The sequence below is a fragment of the Cyprinus carpio genome, chromosome B18 (assembly GCF_018340385.1).
Source record: "Cyprinus carpio isolate SPL01 chromosome B18, ASM1834038v1, whole genome shotgun sequence".
NCBI classification, from domain to species: Eukaryota; Metazoa; Chordata; class Actinopteri; order Cypriniformes; family Cyprinidae; genus Cyprinus; species Cyprinus carpio.
Window position 1 is genome coordinate 14,706,653 of NC_056614.1, and position 17,485 is coordinate 14,724,137.

Genomic DNA, 17,485 nt, shown 5'->3' on the forward strand with positions numbered 1-17,485 from the left:
AGAGACAAATCAGTCAGGATAATTCACGTTGTTTTAAAAGATTTTCTGTAGGTTTAGTTCTTGAGGTTTATCTTACACAAACTGTAGATTTGCTAAACATAAACTATTTGTGACCCTGGACCAGAAAAACAGTCTTAAATTGGACAGGTATATTTGTAGCAATAGCCAAAAATACATTGTATGGATAAAAAAAAAATAAAAAAAAAATACAGATTTTTCTTTTATGCCAAAAATCATTAGGATATTAAGTAAAGATCATATTCCATGAAGATATTTTGTAAATTTCCTACCGTAAATATATCAAAACTTATTTTTTTGATTAGTAATATACATTACTAAAGACTTAATTTGGACAACTTTAAAGCGATAATCTCAATATTCCGATTTTTTTTTTTTTCAAATAGTTGTATCTCAGCCTAATATTGTTCTATATCCTAGCAAACCATATCAATGGAAAGCTTTATTTTTTCAGTTTTCAGATGATGTATAAATCCTAATTTTGAAAAACTGACACTTAAGACTGGTTTTGTGGTCCAGAGTCACATTTAGACACACTGAAAACACCTTTAAAAAAACTATTTAGAAGTTTTATCGATTCTAGAACGCGTGCTGTTGCTATAGTAACCTCTCCAGGTAATCTCGAGCTCAATTTGTGAACATCTGTTTGGCACAGCATGAATATATGTGCTAACCAATTTGTAATCTAATCTTTGTGTTTACTGAAATTATGTTTGAAATGCCAATGAAACACTATGCATAATTAAATATAACCCCCCACCCCCTTTCGGGTTGGAGGATTCAAATCCCCAGAGAAACCCTTCCTCTCCCACCCGAGTAATTCGTCCTCTGCTTTAGATTAAATTACTGAATGTATCTTCCTAAAACATGAACGTTCCATATGGATAACGGTAACACAACTACCCTACTTGACAGTTCAGACTGTCACGCGCGGCGAGAGAAAGCGCGGGTGTTGTCAAGTGACGCGCGAGGCGGTGGAGAGGCAGACACACGGACATTCACACTTCACTCTCCAACTGGAATAGAAATCACCAACTGACGATGCTGTGGTAGATACGTACTGGTTAATATTTTTTAAACTTATTCTCTACAGACTATTTCCGTGTATTTAAACGGTAATTTTAAGGAAAAAGTTACTTATTAGTTACAAATCACCCTGAATAACTTATATCACCAAGACGAATGTCACCAAGCGAACAGGTGTCTTTTTGGATGACATACTACTCATCTGTCTGGACAAGTGACTGAGAAGAGCTACATTTGAACTTGAAGAGCGGATTTTATAAATAATGGATAATACGAATTTATAAACAACTACTTATTTCAAGGTCATTGGATTTCTTCTAATGCTCTAAGCGATCGTTCCGGGAGACGTGTATCAGGTAAGACTAAAAAATATTTTAATTAGAATAAAGACATTAAAATACATAGGCGACTGTTGAATGAGTAGATTAGCCCGTTTGACAGTTTAATGCATATTACAAACAGTTACAAAGATAGGACAAGTAGGCTAACGCACTGAATTAAACGGTTTGAAGTAGAAAAACTGAAACAGTACCTTCTTGTAAAACGTACTCCAGTGTTTTATTTACAACTTCAAAAAGTTGTTTTATAGTGTACATGAGGATATGTAGTGTTTTAGCATTTAAAGATAATAATTTAAAGATCAATCAATACTATTAAACCTGCATTATGATGATACATTTGTTTTCATCCATCTTTTTTTTGTATTAGTGAAATGCATCAGACTGTCTACAAACATTTAATGACCAGATTGATGTCTGATTTAAATTTTTTTTTTTTTTTTTTTTTTTTAGATACCACACTAGTACTATCAACTAAAGGATCTTTTCCAGGTAGCCTACTATCACAGTCTCCTCCCTGCTCATGATGAATTGTGTGTGAGACTCATTGTGCAGCAGGTAGCCGAGTGAATGCAGCAAACACACGCTTTCGCTTTTCAGTGATGAATGACAGCTCTCCAACATCTGAGAACATCATGTTTCATCAGCTGACTGCTGATACTCTGAATGGTAGCACAGGTGAAGCGGCATTGCAGCTGCCCACTTTTTCCATGGCAGCAAAAGTGAGGGTGATAATTACCTTCACTCTTTGCGCAGTGTCAGCTGTGTGCAACCTCTCCGTGTTGTGGGCTGCCAGCACCAACAACAAGCGCAAATCTCATGTAAGAATTTTAATCATGAACCTCACCGTTGCCGACCTGTTGGTGACCTTCATCGTGATGCCAGTGGATGCGGCTTGGAACATCACAGTTCAGTGGTTGGCGGGTGATCTGGCTTGCAGATTGCTAATGTTTCTGAAGCTCGTGGCGATGTACTCCTGTGCGTTCGTGACTGTGGTCATAAGCCTGGACAGGCAGTCGGCCATTCTCAACCCTCTGGCCATCAATAAGGCTAAGAAGAAGAACAAAATAATGCTGAGCGTGGCCTGGTTGATGAGTGTTGTTCTCTCTGTCCCTCAGGTGAGGAGCTGCTTTAATGATTTTTCATGTTTTTCATTGTGTCTTTTCTCTGTATACTGCATTGCTTGAATTCACCAGAACCCCCAGAGTCGGAATCAAGTAGAGAGATCAAAATGAAAACAACAGGAGGTTTAACAACTTGCCTTCTTGAGCTCAGACTTGAAATATTCATATTTTCTATATTTAATCTAATTTCTAACTTTAAATGGAAAATGTATTTGACAAGTGTGCTATAGTTTTTAAAATGGAAAATGGAAATCCTGTCATTTACTCTCTCCCTGTCATTTCATTCCAGACCAGTTTTTATTTACTTTCTTCTGTGGAATACAAAAGAAGTTATTTAACAAATTGTCCAAACTGGTCTTTTCTATTCAATGCATGTGTGCAATGCATCATCACTGACAATCCCACTTACATAATATGGCATTTCACACCATGATTAATGTCACTGATGCCATACTACACATACTGTACATCGCAATGCACCAAATTTCAATATGCACATACTACAATCATCAGAAAAGACATTCTTAGTGAACCCTTAGTGTCCCTAACACAAAGGTAGCATATATAATTGCATGGACTGCTATGGTACTGCTACTGCTATTTTATGGTTATATTTCTTGTCATTTTTGGAACTTGATCATATCAATCACCATTCCATTTCATAATTCTGTATGTGAAAAAAAACAGCATGAACATTATGCATACGTCTCCTTTTGCCTCTCACAGAAGAAGAAAGTCATTACAGCATTGTAATGATATCAGGGTGAGTAAATGATGACAGAATTTTCATTTTGGGGTGTAAAGTTAAGGTAAAGGGTGTAAAGGGGATTAAAGTATCCCTTTAACGTATTACTGTATCATTTTTTTTTTCTCTTGCCAGATTGTCTTTCAGATCATATTGAAAACCTCATGTTTTAAATCAGTAACTTATTTCATATTCAGTATTCTCCCTGGACCAATTGTAAAATTAGAATAAGAGCTAGAAAGTGTTGTAAAATTCATAGACGCTAGATTAGTTCAGCAATTACAGTACACGCTCTCATCAGCCCTTTAATTTCACCTCAGATTTAACATAATGACTGGCGCTTACTGAGACAAATTGCTCAACATTACACAAATAGACACACACACACACACACACAAAAGATGCACATTTCGAAACACTCTGCAGTTGAAGTAATAAATGCCAAGACCTCTTCATTTGCTCCTCCGGATGAAGAAGAGTGTTTCAAATCAGTGTGCTTCCAAGTTTAGAGGAGGCTGATGACAGGTCAGCCAGGTAAACAAATGAGGATATGACAATGCACCAAAACTCCACAGTATAACACATTGTTATGACATAGCAGATTGTGCCTAAATGAGGTCATTTCAGACAGATATGGCAAAAGATGTAAGGTCATAACGGGTTATATATAATGGGATATTTTGTTGTCATTTGTTTATCCATTTGTTTTTGTGATTCATTTCTGAGGCATAAAAAGACAGATAGCTTCAGTCTGTATGTCACCATTGGCTCTGCCAGTCTTTATTTGTCAATTGGGGAACTCCTTGTCATAGTTAGGATATGTAGTCTGGCATCATGATATTTATGAAATGTTCTGCAAAAGACTAATCCTGGGAACACTGAGCCCTTTGCTGTAGGGAATATACGCCACATCTGATTTGCACAGCTGACAGTTTTTCACTTGATTAGTTGGCTGTAGATGCGTATAACATTTAGCATTTAACAGTCATTTAGAGTTCAGGGAAGAAAAGGCACAATTAGTCATTATAGTCATTATTAATCTGTTTCACTAAAGAATCAGACTTATCTACATCTTTGATGACCTCGGGGTGAATAAATAGAAAGTGTATTTTCATATTTTTTGGGTGAACTAGTCCTTAAAAAGGCATTTTGAAAGTATTTTATAGTATTAAAAAATATGGTTGTGATTGATCTGCTGACCTGCTGTATTCCCCAACAGATGTTCCTGTTTCACAATGTGACCATCACGGTGCCAGCCAATTTCACTCAGTGCACCACTCGAGGGAGCTTTGTCAAACACTGGCAGGAGACCATCTACAATATGTTTACTTTCATTTGCCTCTTCCTGATACCTCTCTCCATCATGATCTGCTGCTACACAAGGATCTTGGTGGAGATCTCTCGAAGAATGACCAAGGGAAACAGTAGGTGGCATTTAATTTGAAACAAGGCTAATGTTACATACTATATCAATGAGTCCTATCACTATATGAATCAGCATGTTTAAAATATTAAACTTTTTCTCAATTACTAAAATGTAGATGCACCCTAATTCAGGGTTTTCGAATATTGACCAATATTCCACCAAAATTAAAGTTTGAGGATTTGAAATGTTAAAAATGCCTGAAAGTGAAGATTTTAAGACATAAATATTATTGTTGTAACTTGTAATTGTTACATGTACTGTATGCCTAATTTTCTGTTCTCTCCGTTGTGACCTAGTTTTCCTGAGTTACCTGATTATGTCATTTTGTTCACCTGTTTTCTGTTAATCATCTCATTAGTTCCCTTTGTTTGGTTCATTCTTATAAGTCCTCAGTTCTCCCTTAAGCTCGAGACACACTGCACGATTTTCGGCTGTCCCAGACAAAAGATTGGCATTGTGAAACAATCGTGGTGATTTCTGTGATCATGGCTTCTAATCGGTGGTTCTATGTTGTAAAGTGAGAGAGGTTCAAAGATGGCTGTTGTCACAGTCTTGCGACCAAAGATAGCTTACGATAATTTTCTGGCAGTTTCAGAAATTCAGCATGTTCATCGCACAGTGTTTGCAGTTATGACCCACGTTTACTGACCAACCAGTAAAAATGTGACATGAAATCAAGGCGACATGGCGCTAAAACATAAAACTGCTTACCTCCAGCTCTTATTTCTTTCACTTTCGCCACTCCCACTTTTTTTCAGCACATATTAAACTACAACTGTCAAAGTGTGATTCATTATGCTCTTTTTGTTTACCACTAGCGCATGCTAATGATGTTTTATCCTTCTATAGAAATGTGCATCGTAGCCTACGAGTCAATAGGTGTCACCATCTTACAGTCTACATGCATGTTGTACCCAAGTTTATTAGATCCATGTCACACACTGTGACCAGCAATGAAATTATAGGATTGCTAAAATCGTGCAGTGTGTGGAAGGCTTTAGTCTTCATCTGTTTTCCATCTATGTTAAGTTGGTTTCCGTGCCTGTTCTCCTGGATTTATCTTATTAAAAGGCTTTTTGTTGAGCTCCTTTGTACTTGTGCAGTTTGTATCACCAACACGTGACAGTACTCTAAAATAAAATTATAATTATTAGGAGTATGACGAGACACTTATCCCACGAGACGAGATGAGATACGAGACTGGCTTCACGTGAACGAGACAAGACAAGATTTTTAAACTTTTTTTAAGAAATCCTCAATGATGAAATATATAGGGAAAAATCATGTTTTTTATATATATAAATTGGAGATCATGATTATCTCACAAAAAAGATTAGAAAACTAAACAAAATAACAATTTCCTAGTGGTTTTGACAAAATGTTTATTGTTTAAGTCTATAAAAAAAATATTAATTTAAATATAAAAATATTATTAAAATATTATTAATATTAAAATATTTAAAAAAAAAAATAAATGGAGTCAATGTCTCAATTCATAAAGACTTGTTTCACTACTGGAATCTCCTGAATGAATGATTCAATGACAAATACTTTTTTAAACGGGCAGTTGTTGCCACCTGCTGGCAGAAGAGGATAAACATTACAATACATACACGTGTTTAGAGAGTTTCGTTTTGAACGCTACTGTAGAGAATAAGTGTTTACAACCAAACTATAAATTTTTATCCCAGTACTTATGTTAATTAAATGTCTGTAACACAGAAATAATTATGTGTGATTGAAAAACTTTTTATGTTGCTCTTTCTGGATCAGCAGCAGCCTGAATGCATGGGCAGCGACAAAACGTGCTTCTCACACTCCACCGACACTCGCGATGTGAAACAGTTGTAATTAATATAGCTGAATCTTGTCTTTCAGGAATAAAATTTCGGTGTGTTTGAATTGAGATTGCGATCTTTAAGCGATTAATTGTGCAGCTCTAATGTAAACTGCAAATTGTTTTGCGAGGATATCGTCACCAGCCGGATCTCGCGGGACACATCGGATCTCGCGAGATCTCGGACCACGAGATCTCGTCACATCCCTAATAATTATTATAACTATTTGTTTGCTTACGTGCTTGCATGTCATTTACATCAGAGAACTGTGAACATATCAAATTATTGAAACATTAACTTAAAATTTCAAGGTGCCTCAAGTAAATATTTTATGTCTAAAGGGTTTGTTGACAAAAAGGAACTCCTGCCCTGATTAAATATTACTCCAGTCAAAGCAAATTAATCTTTCAGTGTAATTTGTGAACCAGTTTAATAGTTTTGCCATTTTTGAACCGACTTGAATCATTTAAAAAGAATGATTCATTCACCAGTCTGGCATATCTTTCAGGTCACTCTCTTCACTTAAAATTTACATTTAGTCATTTAGCAGACACTTTTATCCAAAGCGACTTAGAAAGTAGAAGCAATCAGACCAACAAGAGAGCAATAATATACAAGTCCTGTGAAAAGTCTCAGTTAGTCTAGCACATTGCACATAGCAAGGTAAATGTAAGAATAGAACAGGTAAGTACTAGTATTAATTGGTCAGGTGATGGCAAAAAAAGATGTGTCTTTAGATGTCTAGAGAAGACTTAGCTACTCGGATTGAGATAGGCAGGTTGTTCCACCAGCTGGGAGCAGTCCAGGAAAAGGTCAATGAGAATGATTTTGTGCCTCTTGTGTTATGGTTGACGAACCTAGCTGTATAGAGAGGTTGTGATGAAGTGCTGGGTTGGCTGAGATCATGAGCAGTTTTGTCTCAGCAAGGTTGAGTTGAAGGTGATTATCCTTCATCCAGCCAGAAATGTCTGTCAGACAGGCTGCAATGTGAACAGCTACTGTTGGATCATCTGGTTGGAATGAGAAGTAGAGTTGAGTGTCATCAGCATAGCAATGATAGGAGAAGCCATGCTTCTGAATAACAGATCCTAAAGATGACATGTAGATGGAGAAAAGAAGTGGTCCAAGCTCTGAGCCTTGAGGAAACCCAGTAACAAGAAGTTGTGACTTAGAAACCTCACCCCTCCAAGACACCCTGAAGAACCTACCAGAGAGGTAAAACTTGAACCACTGGATTGCGGTGAACCACTGTGGTTTATCTAGGTGGATGTTGAAGTCCCCGAGTAGTACCAGAGGAGTACCGTCCTCAGGGAAGTTTGAGAGTAACACATCCAACTCGTCTAAGAAGTTACCCAATTGACCTAGGGGAAGATAAATAACTACAAAACGGATTGTAACAGGGTGGATAATAGTAACTGCATATCAAATTTCCAATCTTTTGAAATAAGTAGATCCGTCCCTCCACCCCTCCCAATCGGGCGTGGGGTGCGGGAAAAAGTGAAATTAGTGGAGAGGGCTGCAGGAATGGCAGTATCCTCAGGTTTGAGCCAAGTCTCAGTAAGGGCTATGAGGTTGAGACTTAAATGAGTAGCAATAGATAGAAAGTCTGCTTTGATTACATCAGACTGGCAGTTCCAGAGACCGATTGGAATAGAGAGTAAAGTAGAAGAGCACATAGGGACAGTCGCAGATTATTAGGATTGCGCTGCCGCCAATGTACAGTGTGTGATTTACAAGTGTAAGTAGTAATAGTAGAGATTTGGAAGCACATATTGAGTACAATTAACAAGAAGCAGATGAGAAAAAGTTATACAAAAAGAAAGGGAAATACTCAGGTGCTTTGTCAGTGTCCTTGCTCGGTGGAGTCGAGCAGGTAGAGTCAATGGTCTTTTCACTGGTCGGTCTTCACACGAGGAGGGTTTCACAGGAAGGCTGCCGTGACCACTGCCGTGGTGTACTGGGCAAATATATACTTCCCTGATTCCACGTAATTGAATTCAGCTGGCCACGCCTTACGGCTTATTAAACGGGAACTGTAAAGCCACGCGATACGCACGAGAACAAACGCAACAGGATGACACGTGACAAAACGGATAACAAAAACAAGTGATTAAAAATAAATGTGAAACACAATAGACAATAAGTCAATAGACAATAATTTTATGTACAGGTGTACTATATACAAATTATGCAAGGGAATTTGGATAGATGTAAGATATGTTAAATCAATAACATGTATAATAAATGTAGGTATGATAGTGGGTATTGCACACAGTGTTGGGCAAGCTACTTGGAAAATGTAGTTAGCTTAGCTAACAATTACTCTTCATTAAATGAAGCTTCACTACACTAAAACTACAGTCCTGTGAAATGTAGCAAGCTAAGATATAGCAACATGGCAAAAGTAGTTTACTACATCTAAGCGATTTAAAAAAACAATAAAATTATATTGAACCAACATCATAAGTAAAATAAATAAATAAGATCAATAAAACTGTTAGTCAAGCAGATAGACAGGCATAATAGTTCAGGTTAGTTGTTTATTCAACAACAGTTCCAAAACAAATTGGCAACAAAAATCAGTATCATGTACAAGGGTTGGATTTACGTCATATTGTGACATAGGCAAAATCAATTTTTGCTGTCAGCCAGAAACCTCCTATTGGTAGATACATTTATATAAATGGTAACACTTCACGATAAGGTTCATTAGTTAACAAGAACTAAGAATAAACAATACTTCTGCAGCATTTATTAATTTTAATCTTAACATTTACTAATGCATTATTAACCTTTGAGCAGTATGGTCCCACATATGGAACTTAGAATGTTCTGTGACATCACATAACTGCTTAATTCAATCTGTGCTTTTGCACTTTAGGTGGCGCTGAGCCAGAGATAGACGTGCACCGCACTTGTCATATTATCACAACTATGCAGTGTTCTAAATCACATAATGCATATTTTAGGTTTCAGACATTTAAATACACATAAGTACTAGTAAAACAATACATTTAGAGTTTGTAAAATACACACGTCTATGGAAGCTACAATAACAATCCATTCAAATTTAATTTGCCGATGTGTTTTGTTCATATCAGATACACATGGTGTAAGTAACTAAAGTTCATTCTATTCTTCATCTAGTTCACCGGCCACTTACTTGTATTTCGGGAGAAATTGATGAATTCAGGTGTTGTAAATCCGACTGACAGGACTCTCTGAACTGCAGTGCGAACAAACATGGTGGCACCCATCTCACATTACAGATCACAATCAAGATTGTACACCACCTTTCATTGATGTAGAAGCATGTCCTGCCACCACTGTTACGTTTTCCTGATTGGTCTAGGGGAGGAATGAAACAGCAAAAAGAAATGGATGGTGGTGAGATGAATGTGCAACAGGATGAAAGCCACCCCGTCTCCAGACCCAGAGTCGTTCCACAATAACCACAGTTATCTCATTAAAGAAAGTAGTTTTTATTTACAGATTAGGCACGAGGGGTATCTAAATCAGAAGGGGGTATTGCCAAAACAAACATAATCAATCTTACTCCTTAAAAATCAAACTACTTAAACTGAAAAAAAAGAGAAAAGTACAGCAGAATAAGCTAACTCCCTTACTAACATAAACAGGAGAAAAGATCGAATTCAAAATAAACAGCACCCACCTCCCTACTTACCCCACAAATAAAGAAATAACGGTTTAACTAACAAACGTCCAGTAAACCAAGAGAAAAACAGATAAATTAAATCATACAACAAATAGTAATTTAAAGGTAACTCACTTCTGCCTTTTAAATCTCAATCATAACATGTCATAGAAAGAGACTACAAAGATAAAACTACTTCAATACGTAGCACACACAATATGAGGTAGAGATACACGGTTCACTACCGTGTCCAACAAAGTATCAGGTCTGGGGTTGAAAATGGGACCTCAAAACTGCTGTACACAGTCAAGCCACCACCAACACCCCTCTGATGGTGTTTGCAGCTTAAATACTCCCAGCATCCAATCACAGCAGGGCACTGATTAGCTGAACCAGGTGGAACACCATTTCTCCTATGAAGAGAGACAAGGATGGAAAGAAAAACAGCACAGCTTGAACACACACAAACAGAACCTACGGCTCTGGACGTAACACGCCCACCACCAAAAGACTATAACCGCCCACTGGTTATACGTCAACGTACTAATTCACTAATCATCAAAACCTTTTAACTGTCTAAGGAATGAGTTCTGGACAAGGCATCTGCAATGATGTTGTCAATTCCTTTCTTGTGCCGGATGTCAAGATGGTATTCCTGCACAATTAAAGACCACTGCATTAAAAGCTGATTAGTGTTAGACATGCGAGTTAAAAACACCAATGGATTATGGTCTGTATAAACCAAAATGGGGCTATCACTTCCACCCAGATAAACTTCAAAATTTTGAAGGGCTAGTAACAGAGCTAGCGCTTCCTTCTCAATTACACTAATTTAGTTGACACTTAGTGAATTTCTTTGAGAAAAAAAGATACAGGATGGTCAACTCCTGCTCCATCCTCCTGCATCAGGACTGCCCCGGCTCCTGCAGCGCTGGCATCTACCTGTAGTTTGAAAGGCCGTGCGAAATTGGGAGCAGAGAGAACAGGTGCAGTACAGAGGAGATCTTTTGCAGCATTGAATGCATCCATGCACTCTGGAGTCCACACAAACTTCCTGGATGCACTCAAAAGATCAGTAAGAGGAGAAACAATAGCAGCAAAATTCTTGCAAAAGCTTCGATAGTAGCCACTCATTCCTAAAAAAAAAACGGCGCAACTCCCGTTTGTTAGTGGGCTTGGGAAACTCAACAATGGCAGCTACCTTGGCTTCTACAGGTCTTACTTGTCCTTGGCCAACACATTTACCAAGATAGGTAACGGGTTGCTTTGGCAAATTCACATTTAGCCAAATTAAGAGTCAGAGATGCCCTGCTCAAACGTTCAAAAACAACCCTTAACTTTTCAAGGTTGTTCCTCCCAAGTGTTAGAATATATCACAACATCATCCAAATATACCTCAACATTGTTCACTTCTGACAAAACTCTGTTCATGAGCCGCTGGAACGTAGCTGGTGCATTTCGCATACCAAAAGCCATGACCGAGTACTGCAAGAATGAATCAGGTGTGACAAACGCAGATATTTCAGAGGCACGAGGAGTTAGCGGGACCTGCCAGTACCCTTTTAGTAGATCTAACTTAGTAACATAATGAGCAGCACCAACTTTGTCAACACAATCTTCCATTCTGGGAAGAGGAAAGGAGTCTGGTCTGGTCACAGCATTAACTTTACGATAGTCAGTGCAGAATCTGAACGTAGAGTCAGACTTCGGCACTAGAATACATGGTGAACTCCATGGACTCTGACTGCGAGTTGCAAAACCATGCGCTAACAAATAGGTTACCTCAGATTTCATGATGACTCGTTTCTTTGGATTTATTCTATATGGATGTTGTTTAATGGGCTGGCTATTTCCTACATCAATGTCGTGACACAGTAAGTTAGTCTGGGAGGGAACGTCAGAGAACAGGTCAGAATAGTTAATTAAGTTACTAACTGCTTTACTCTGTTCTTCTGTTAGGTGGATGAGATAGGATCGCAGATCACTCAGAATAACTGAATTCTGCAAGCGGGCACACAGAGTTTGAGCATCCTTTGCTATCAGTCCATCCTCCTCCAAACATTCAGTAGGTAACAACTGCTGCAGACACAGGTTTAACAGGAACATCTGGGTTCACATTTCTTATGGTATATGCTTTCAACATGTTTACATGACATACCCTGCTCTTCCGTCGCCACTCAGGAGTGCCAATAACATAATTAGTATCACTAAGTTTTCTCTCAATGATGTAAGGACCAGAGAACTTAGCTTGCAAGGTTGTTCCAGACACCGGAAGCAGGGCCAGAACAGGTTCACCTGTCTGAAACTCACGCCTCACACTTTTGTGGTCAAAACGAGTCTTCATCTTCTCTTGAGACTCCACCAGATGAGTCCGAGCTAACTGACAAGCTTGGTGAAGACGTTCCCTGAAAGAAGTCACATACTCCAGTACAGAGACAGGTGTAGAAGTCTGTGAAAGCAACTGTTCACTCAGTAACCTTAGTGGGCCTCTCACTGTATGGCCAAATACCAATTCTGCAGGACTCAATCCGAGTGATTCCTGAACACTTTCTCTTATTGCAAACATCATTAAAGGTAGACCTTCCACCCAATCTCTACCAGTCTCTGTGCAAAACCTTCGGAGCATAGCTTTAAGAGTCTGATGAAACCTCTCCAATGCCCCCTGAGACTCTGGATTTTATGCACTCGCCAATTGATGTTTAACTCCCAATTCACGAAGTATCTGTGAAAATACTTTTGATGTGAAATTCGAACCCTGGTCAGATTGAATAACTTTAGGCAAACCAAAGAGAGAACAGAAGCGAATTATCTCCTTAACCACAGATTTAGCTTTTATGGTGCGGAGGGGAATTGCTTCTGGGTAACGAGTCGCAGTGCACATGGTTAAAATATATTGGTGCCCAGTTTTAGATTTAGGTAAGGGACCTACACAATCTATAAGCAGCCGTTCAAACGGTTCGTGAAGGACAGGAATCGGTTTTAGAGGAGCCACTGGAATGGTCTGGTTTGGTTTCCCCACTAACTGGCATGTATGACATGAACGAACAAATGTAGAAACTGCCAAGAAGGATATAATGTGAACGAAATTAGATCAAATTCCATATACTACACAGACTACTCCTCCCTCATCAAAAGTGAATCAGCCAGGCAAACAAATGTGAACAATGCAAAAAGAATGAACACTTACCTCAAATAGTTGTTACACACACACACTTTTGTGATACTACAAATCAACAAGGGACGAGCCCCCATTTACTGTTACGTTTTCCTGATTGGTCTAGGGGAGGAATGAAACAGCAAAAAGAAATGGATGGTGGTGAGATGAATGTGCAACAGCATGAAAGCCACCCCGTCTCCAGACCCAGAGTCGTTCCTCAATAACCAGTTATCTCATTAAAGAAAGTAGTTTTTATTTACAGATTAGGCACGACGGGTATCTAAATCAGAAGGGGGTATTGCCAAAACAAAAAACATAATCAATCTTACTCCTTAAAAATCAAACTACTTAAACTGAAAAAAAAGAAAAGAACAGCAGAATAAGCTAACTCCCATACTAACATAAACCGGAGAAAAGATCGAATTCAAAATAAACAGCACCCACCTCCCTACTTACCCCACAAATAAAGAAATAACGGTTTAACTAACAAACGTCCAATAAACCAAGAGAAAAACAGATAAATTAAATCATACAACAAATAGTAATTTAAAGGTAACTCACTTCTGCCTTTTGAATCTCAATCATAACATGTCATAGAAAGAGACTACAAAGATAAAACTACTTCAATACGTAGCACACACAATATGAGGTAGAGATACACGGTTCACTACCGTGTCCAACAAAGTATCAGGTCTGGGGTTGAAAATGGGACCTCAAAACTGCTGTACACAGTCAAGCCACCACCAACACCGCTCTGATGGTGTTTGCAGCTTAAATACTCCCAGCATCCAATCACAGCAGGGCACTGATTAGCTGAACCAGGTGGAAACCATTTCTCCTATGAAGAGAGACAAGGATGGAAAGAAAAACAGCACAGCTTGAACACACACAAACAGAACCTACGGCTCTGGACGTAACAACCACAAACTGATTCTGTGTCACAATCCACTCTGAACGGCTGGAAGCCCAGCAGACTTAACCCGCTGTCCGGAATGGCATCATTCAGCCAGGTTTCAGTGAAACACAGAGCATCATTATTTTTCCAAGAGAGCAGAAGAAGTTCATCTGTTTTGTTTGGTAGAGAGCGGAGATCTGCCAGATGTAAGGTAGTCAGTGCCGTTCAAAATCCATGCTGTCTAAGCTTCACAAGCGCGCTAGCTCACTTCCCCCATTTTGTACATCCTAAAACTTTTGATCGCCACCACTGTTCCACCAAGAACAGCTAAACGTCCGAATAATCGAAAACCAATAGAAGATTGCGTGGTGTGTTCTGCCGAATGGTCAGCAGTTCATCCCTGGTGAAACTGATTGTATTTGATAAACAAAAGACAGGAAAAATTAACAAAAACAGTAAAACAACTGGAGAGCTTAGCACCATGGCGGCCGTGTTTGGCGCCATTTTGATTAAGTGCAGACATTTGAAAATTCTCTCATCATTTACTTACTCTTGTGTCGTTACAAATCTGTATGACTTTATTTTTTCTTTGGAATATAAAAAAAAAAAATTGTGAAAATGTATCTCGGTGTTTTTTGACCATAAGAGACTCAAAATGAGTCTCCACCAAAGAGGGGTCCAATTATGTCCTGTCATGAATTTCAGTTGAAAAATTCTTTAGAATATCTACTAATGAGCTGTATTGGAAAATGAATGTCATATAGGTTTTAAATGACTTGAGGGTGAGTAAATTATGACAAATTTGCATTTGTGGGTAAACTATACCTTTAAATACTGTAGTGAAGTAAAATACTTGTATAAAAACATATTTTCACTGCAAATTTATTAAAAATCATCTTGTTTTACAGTATCATCAAAGGAAGTCCACTTACGGCGTTCCAACAGCAACATCCCAAAGGCCCGTATGAGGACTTTGAAAATGAGCATAGTCATAGTGACCTCTTTCATAGTTTGCTGGACACCATACTACTTGCTGGGTCTCTGGTACTGGTTCCTTCCTGAGGATTTAGAAGAGACTGTTTCTCACTCACTCACTCACATACTGTTTATTTTCGGACTCTTTAATGCGATTCTGGATCCCATCACTTATGGCCTCTTCACCATCCATTTTCGCAAAGGACTGAAGCGCTACTGTCGCAATGCGGTTGTACTAACCGAGTCAGAGAATAATTCAATCATGACGGGCTCAATGAAATGCTCACCATCCCCATTTCGCATGAAAAGAGTGACCCAGACCAGTGCAGGAGCTGTCCCAGAGCAGAATGCGGTGAGTGGGGAAGATAAGAATCAAGCTGACAGTGAAAACAAGGAATAGTGGCAACCCTACCAATCCGGCCTTGAAAGTGTCATTTGATTAAAGGTATGGATGTGACAAGGAAGGCCTTGTACTGGCTGTCTAGCTGCTCGCAAGAACAATGAGACAACAACACACTCCTGCCTGTTCTCCTCAATAGCGTTAGACAGATCCTAATTGAGCCCAAGTGTGTCACATCTTTTGTTTCATTTGCTGATGAGCTGCCTCAATTACTCAGTTATATTTAATACTCATCTATTTTCCTGATACAGGTGATTAAGTTTTGTAATCATTTGCTCTTTACTAAATACGCCAATCACACTGCATATTAATTAGACCATTTCTACTTGTGGCTTTTGTTGAAAATGTCATTTAGATCAAAGGTTTTTTACATCTCATCTGCTGCATCTCCACCTGCTATCACAAAGGGCATCGCTCTTGAGTTGCTGAAGAAATTAGTTTAATCTAATAAATAAACAAATAAGATGTGTGGATTTAGCATTTTGAGATATTACAAATGCAAATTCATGTACACTGGTTCTTGAATTATTGTCTGGTGTTAACTGGAAGCATTCATTCCTTTTCAGGAATCATAACCCAGACCCTTGAGATGCTATCATTTAATGTTTAAAAGTCTGTGCTAATATTACTGGGCAGCCTAAACTCATTAAAATCTGTATTTATGGTGTATACACATACATTGTTTTGTATTTTTGTATGTAGGCTGAAATGTACAATATGAATGTATCGACAACATCTAAAATGTGAACGCATTCACATATGCGCAGCGTTTTAATTGTACACATATACATATTTTGAAGCCCACCCCTACCGTAAACCTAACCACTCTTATAAAATATAAAAGTGTAATAGACAGATAAATGCATAGTGACAATAAATTTAGTGTCAGTATTCTACCATAATTTTTTTTTTTATATATATATATAAAAAATCAAATTGGTCAAAATGGCAGTAAAACCATTTATAATGTTACAAAATAATATTAAGCATAGAATATTAAGCAGCAGCTGTTTTCAGCATTAATGATAAGAAGAAATGTTACTTGAGCTCCAAATCAGCATATTAGAATTATTTCTGAAGAATCATTGAAAACTGGAGTAATGGCTGCTGAAAATGAAGCAAAAATGAATATATAAAAATAAATATTAAAATAGAATTTTTAAGTATTCTAATATTTTGCAATATTACTGTTTTTTTCTTTGCATTTGATTTGTTTCAAATGAATGCTTTATGAGTATAAGAGACTACTTTTAAAAACGAGAAAAAAAAATCTTTCAGGAACAATAGTTTGTATATTGTTTAATCACCCTTGAAAATCCTTCAAAATTACAATACAGCACCAGAAATCGCACAGAAAAGTATAGAGACATAAATACAAATAAATACACCAATTAATTCAATATTTGAAAAATCTAAAAGGACTCAGTATCTTTATTTTCATATGTAGAATGCTGCGTTTTGCATCCTGTCAATACTTTGATATTGTATGTTTGAGTGTCTATTCAGACATACATAAATATATACTGTATGTGTGCTAGAACCACACTTTACATTATGAATATCAACAGATGTATGAAGTGACATTGCACTGAGGCCGACACCATACCGTAATGTCCCTTGCAATTACAACAAACTATTTAGCTTTAAAATTATATTTGATTTACGCATGAGTAGCTCATGAATGTGTTTACATCATACTTCTCAGGGAAGGTGCTTCTTTTGTCACAGGGTATTGAAGTCCAACTGGAGACAAACTGTAAAGCTTTCCTCATTTTAATGTCAGGTGAATACCATAATTTCTGTTGATGTGACGATACGTGCTCTGACAGCGCTCTATAATCAACAGAACCATGATCATTGCTGTGTGTTCGAGTGTGCACTAGTTGTG

The 17,485-nt window shown here is 37.9% G+C and overlaps 1 protein-coding gene across 1 annotated transcript; it reads left to right on the forward strand.

The window, feature by feature from the left end:
* Positions 1–585: 585 nt before the first annotated feature.
* On the forward strand, positions 586–16,464 carry gnrhr4 (gonadotropin releasing hormone receptor 4). The gene is made up of 4 exons (XM_019121971.2): positions 586–1,400; positions 1,836–2,500; positions 4,471–4,675; positions 15,131–16,464. Exons 2-4 carry the CDS (start codon positions 1,985–1,987, stop codon positions 15,595–15,597), a joined length of 1,188 nt encoding a protein of 395 aa, XP_018977516.2. The 5' UTR covers positions 586–1,400; positions 1,836–1,984; the 3' UTR covers positions 15,598–16,464.
* The last annotated feature ends 1,021 nt before the right edge of the window (positions 16,465–17,485 follow it).

Excerpts from the sequence above, each read along its gene's own strand:
- gnrhr4 (XM_019121971.2), top strand. The coding sequence starts at position 1,985 with ATGAATGACAGCTCTCCAACATCTGAGAACATCATGTTTCATCAGCTG. Across the intron at positions 2,501-4,470 it reads TTGTTCTCTCTGTCCCTCAG|ATGTTCCTGTTTCACAATGT; the intron begins GTGAGGAGCTGC and ends ATTCCCCAACAG. Across the intron at positions 4,676-15,130 it reads AAGAATGACCAAGGGAAACA|TATCATCAAAGGAAGTCCAC; the intron begins GTAGGTGGCATT and ends CTTGTTTTACAG.